We start from the raw sequence: 5430 nt of genomic DNA on the forward strand, positions 1-5430 counted from the left end.
TACACATTTTAGGATACTAAGGGATAATTTAGCTTGGCCAATCCACCTAACTTGCACATCTTTGAGCTGTGGGAGGAAAAAAGAATACCCGGAGGAAAGCCACACAGACATGGAGAGAACGCACAAACTCCACACTAATGGCCACCCATGCCTGGAATTGTACCTGGATCCCTGGCGCTTGGACGTAACAGTGCTAACCACTGTGCCTCGGTACCCTGGTCAAATTGCAGTAAGAGCTGAAAAATAGCAATGGGAGTTTTGTAAAGTGTTGGAAAAATTATTTGATGGGGAAGGGGCAAAGGGAATAGTAATGGGGCAGAAAATGAATTAAAGATATGTTCAGAGGGGTATTTAGATGAATGAATGATGTATGTTGTGGGAGAATTAGAACAATGGGCATAATTCACAATTCAGGTGTTCTCCAGTTGCCGTGCAGAGGAGGAGGAATTTGGGGTGGCACAGTGGTTAGCATACTGCCTCACAGCACCAAGGGATAGGGTTCAATTCTGGTCTCAGGTAACTATCTGTGTGGAGTTTGCACAGTCTCCCCATGTCTGTGTGGGTTTCCTTCGGATGCTCCGGTGTATTGTGAATCTTTATAATTCTCTTCCCCAGAGGTGGAGGCTGGGTCATCAAACATATTCAATGTTGAGTTTGACCAATTTCTGATGACACCAGACTTTCTAGTCAGACAAACGTGGAGTTAAGACCTCAATCAGGTCAGCAGGATCTTAATAAATGGTAACGCAGGCTTGAGTGTCTCAAAAATCCCTCTAGTTTGCATTTCCAATGTTTTTATGTGTGAATGGCAAAGGCATGAAGGGAAAAGCGAACAAGATAAAGACGGAAATATGGCCCTGTGGATGGCAGAGTCCAGTCTGAAAATGAGTGGGATTCTCCCCCAAAAAATGTCAAATTTGCATAAAAACTGGAGTTCACCCTGCTGTTTTTTTCAGTGCGTGCATCACAGAGTGCCCCAGAAAGAATCTCATTAAAAATCAGTAGGTGTGGTCTATTCCTGTTGGAAAGGCAGCAGCAGCGCACTGAGTGGGCCACTGAGTAAACGCCGACCTGTAAGAACCTGAACAGTGAATGCACAGTAGCCCTGCACTACCGAGCTCCAAATTGCTGGCCAACTCGATCACTGCCAGCCCCTCGACCCCACATTGCTGGCTGTGTGACACCCCACTTACCCCCCTCCCACAATAGCTGACCACCTGGTTACGGTAAGAAGTCTCACAATGCTAGGTTAAAGTCCAACAAGTTTATTTGATAGTAAACCCACTGGCTTTCGAGGTTTGCCCCTTTGTCAGTGAGTGGAGAGTGGAACTCACCTGACAAAGGGGTAAACCCCGAAAGCTGGTGGGTTTACTATCAAACAAACTTGTTGGACTTTAACTTGGCACTGTGAGACTTCTAAGTGTTTACCCCAGTCCAACACCGGCATCTTCATATCATGACTCCCGGTCATGTCTAGGCCAGCACCAACTGCCCCCACCCCCACCACCAGCCAGCCTCAATCTCTCATGATCCTCGGCCCCACCCTCCCGGCGTCCCAATCTCTCACACCTTCCCCATTCCTCACCCCCCGCCCCCCCCCCCACCACCGTCCATGTGGCCAGCCCCAATTGCTGGCCTTCCCCTCTCTGTTACTGATCCCAGCGCAGAATGGCAGCACAGCACCCCCTAACCACTGATCACCCCCACAAGAGACCCCCACCTCCTTGACACTGTCCAATGCCCAGTGAGCAGTGCCAAGATGCGCCCTGGGCAGTGCCAAGGGGCAGACTGGCACTGCAAAGCTGGCAATGCTCAGGCGGTCACCCCCTTATCCCTGAAGCGCTGGGCGCCTTCCCCTCACTCCAGCGGGGTGGGGCTGCCAGCTTCCGGCAAGTGGAGAGCTATTGTAAGCATTGCTGGCTGAGAGGAGGGGGTGAGGTGTGCTAGGGGGGAAGTGCTAGGAGGAAACTGAAGTCTCTGGGCCTTCAAATTATGCAGAAATATGCATTTAAATAACTTATTCAGCTCTGTGCCACACGACGCCGGAATGTGACCAGCGGGAAACCAGTTCCGCGGCTCCAGTTGAGTTTCCCTGCCCGCAGAACTGGGAGTCGCCCCTCCCACCCCACCTTGAGAAAGCTGCACACTATTTTTGCTGATTACTTTTCTCTTGTTCGTTTGCCTGACCCACTCACTAACTCTGACACACCCTTCATTCTCATCCTGTGCCAACTCTTTTACTGCTCCTCATTCCTTCCCCTCTGTCACAAACATTGCCAAGTTTTCACTTTCTCCACCATTTCCAGTTAACTAATTTGAATCTATTCCTAACTGCCCAGCTCTGTGGTAAAATCATTGCCTGAAATCGTTAACTTGCTACCTCTCTCCACTCACGCTGGCAAATCAGGGAAATTTGCAACATTGGTCAGGAAGAAGGAGGGGCTGGCAGCGAGAAAGGGGGAATACGTTTTTACTCAGACGCAGGAAGTGGCAGCAGTCAAAAGCAGAACTCCTTAATCTTTCTATTTGCATAACTTGAAGATAGTTTGCTGAGAGGGTCTCGCGATCTGTACGAAGGTTCACCTAACTATCAAGTCGCAGAATGAAGCTGTTTCTCAGTGTTGTATTCCTCTATATTAGGATTGCTGAAGGTGAGAATCTTTTTGAATGGGTTATTGGGATTTATCTGTCATTGCTAATGACGGTTTTGTAGCCCTGAGGTAATAAATGGCCAGGTAGTCAGATGTAGCTCAGAGTGAGAATGAGAGTTAAAGTTAATGTTTTATTTATTGCTCACAAGTTTGGCTTCCTTTTACACTGTAGTGAAGTTACTGTGAAAATTCCCCAGTCTCCACACTCCTGTGCCTGTTCGGGTACACTGAGGGAGAATGTAACACGACCAATGCACCTAACCTTGGACTGTGGGAGGAAACTGGAGTGCCCGGAGGAAACCCACCCAAACAAGGGGAGAATGTGCAAACTCTACATGGGGACAATGACCCAAGCCGAATACAGGTCCCTGGAGCTGTGAGGCAGCAGTGCTAGCCATCATGCTGTCCCCAAGAACAACAAAGAACAAAGAACAACCCAGCACGGGAAACAGGCCCTTTGGCCCAATGAGCCAACGCCGCCGCATCCTCCTACACCTACCCTGCCCTGCGTGTCTGCGAGTGGAACCCCTAACTTCGCCAGATTCAGGGGAGAATAGTGTCAATTTGGTAAACCAATCAGCCTAAGAGCACATCTTTGGGGTGTGGGAGGAAACCGGAGCGCCCGGAGGAAACCCACGCAACCACAGGGAGAATGCGCAAACTCCCACAGACACAGGCCCAAATCCATGTATCTGCACAGCTAGCAGTGCTAGTCACCGAGCTGTTGCGGCGCCCGTCTACCGGTCCAGGATCAAGCACACACACCGGCACGAAGTACTAGACCACTCCCGGAACCTCCAAGAGCAGCCCTCGCACGACCCACCGTGTGCATGCCCCTTGTTTGACAACAAGGTGGACCTCCACCTGCGGAATAAAAAGACAAAAATGTTAACATATAAGTCTGCATTTCCCATGTCTCCCGAGGCTCTGACCCTATTTAATACCCCCTACTATAACCCTCCATCCTTGTTTCGCTCATGTGTCTATCTAAGTAAACCTTAAACAAGTCCAACGTGCCTGCCTCCACCACCCTACTCGGTAGCGCATTCCCTGAACCATTTGAAATTCAATTACCGTTCAGTAACTTTCTGGGTGAACAAGTTCACCAATAATTCATAGGGTCCTCCTGTTTAGAAAAGGAGGGTAAAAACTTTTTACTGTGTTTACCCCAGTCCAACGCCAGCATATCCACCTGTAGAGAAGGAGGAGACAGTCTTTCTAATCCCACTTCTCATCCTGCTATGTAGCCTCAATGTTTTCAGCATTTCTAGTACGCGTCTAAGTGATGAGGGTTTGTGCCTCTTTCACACTTTCAGGCAGTGAATTCTACCTGGGTCAAAGAATTTCTCCTCTACTCCTATCACCTCCCCACCACACCCCCCCCCCCCCCCCCCCCCCCCGCCAACTTTTCTGCCAGTTCACTTTCAATCTCCGCCCCTGGTTTTTGATCTGTCTGCGAATGCAAATATGTCCTTCCTGTCCACATGGTCTCTACACCACAGTAATATCTCTCCAAAGTTTCCTGTACTTCAAAATGATAAGATCAGCCCGTGCAACTCAATCTGTTAATATCTCCCCGCGGAAACTGCTTTCTTTCTCATTATCAACCAATGGTCATGTTAATATAATCGGTAAACCTCTCAATGACATTGCCTTTAAAGATATCACGTAGTACGAAGAGTGAGGGAGCCAGTAGTGACGCTTGCTGAACTCCACTGCTCACAGCCTGCAATAAAAAGTCTGATAACACCAGGTTTCAGTCCAACCGATTTATTTGATAGTAAACTCACTAGCTTTGGAGGTTTCCCTCTTCTTCAGGTGAATGGAGAGTTCTGGCCGCAGACGGAGCATATAAAGCACATACAGTTTACAGATTACTGATTAGAGATTACAGATTTACTGATCTGTTAACTGCCTGTGCTTTATATGCACAGATATTGATCTCTGCAAGTGCCTCTCCTCTGCCCTAGCCCTGCAACCTCACATATTTAGTGTGACCAATCCAACTAACCTGCTCATCTTTGGTTGGAGCACCTGGAGGAAACCCATGCAGACATGGGGAGAATGTGCAAGCAACACACGGACAGTGACCCAAGGCCGGAATCAAACTTGGTCCCTGGCACTGTTAGGTTCTGATAGGTTTCAGTCAAGTTGCTTCTTATTTTTCTGAACTCCAGAGGATACAAGCCTGGCCCCTCGCATCATTCCACATAAAAAAACGTGCTCACTCAAGATTTAGCCCGGTAGCACTTTGAAGTGAAGTGATACATTTAAGAGCAGATGCTGTCAGTCAGCTGATACGTTTTGGGAATCTACAAAAGAATAACAAACTGGGAGGTGTAGAAATAAGAATTGGTTGTGGTTTAGCCTCAGCTACAGTCGTCAGAAACTGGGTTATCGTAAAAACAAACTGAGTGAAGACATCATGAGAATGGAGCAGCTTGTGTAACGGGAAACTGTTGTGTACAAAGCCAAAGGGAGGAGTGTGCCTAAAGTGGTTTCAAAGACATTTCAAATAGTCTTTATGTCAGTAAAATAACTGTCTTTTTTCAACGTTAAAGGTTGACAATAAATTGAAACTTGAAATGAAACATTGCAATTAGAACCATCGAAATGATATAGTGCAGAAGGGGCCATTCGGCCCATCTTGTCCATGCCAAACATAAGGAACCCAGGTGCCCTTTCTAAACCACTGTCCTGCACCTATCCCATAGTCCTGTAGCATACAGCACTTAAGGTTCAGGCCAAGGTACTTTTTAAAGGAATTTCGGGTCTCTGC

General features: G+C 47.9%; 1 protein-coding gene across 1 annotated transcript in view; it reads left to right on the plus strand.

Moving 5' to 3' along the window:
- Positions 1 to 2379: 2379 nt before the first annotated feature.
- Positions 2380 to 5430, plus strand: part of LOC145353745 (uncharacterized) — a 28868-nt gene continuing 25817 nt past the window's right edge. Inside the window, exon 1 of the mRNA XM_080204516.1 lies at positions 2380 to 2651. Coding sequence (XP_080060642.1) covers positions 2603 to 2651 — 49 coding nt within the window. The 5' untranslated portion in view covers positions 2380 to 2602. The remainder of the gene's footprint in view (positions 2652 to 5430) is intronic.

Source organism: Carcharhinus amblyrhynchos, chromosome 16, assembly GCF_965287045.1.
Source record: "Carcharhinus amblyrhynchos chromosome 16, sCarAmb.v2.hapA, whole genome shotgun sequence".
Lineage (NCBI taxonomy): Eukaryota > Metazoa > Chordata > Chondrichthyes > Carcharhiniformes > Carcharhinidae > Carcharhinus > Carcharhinus amblyrhynchos.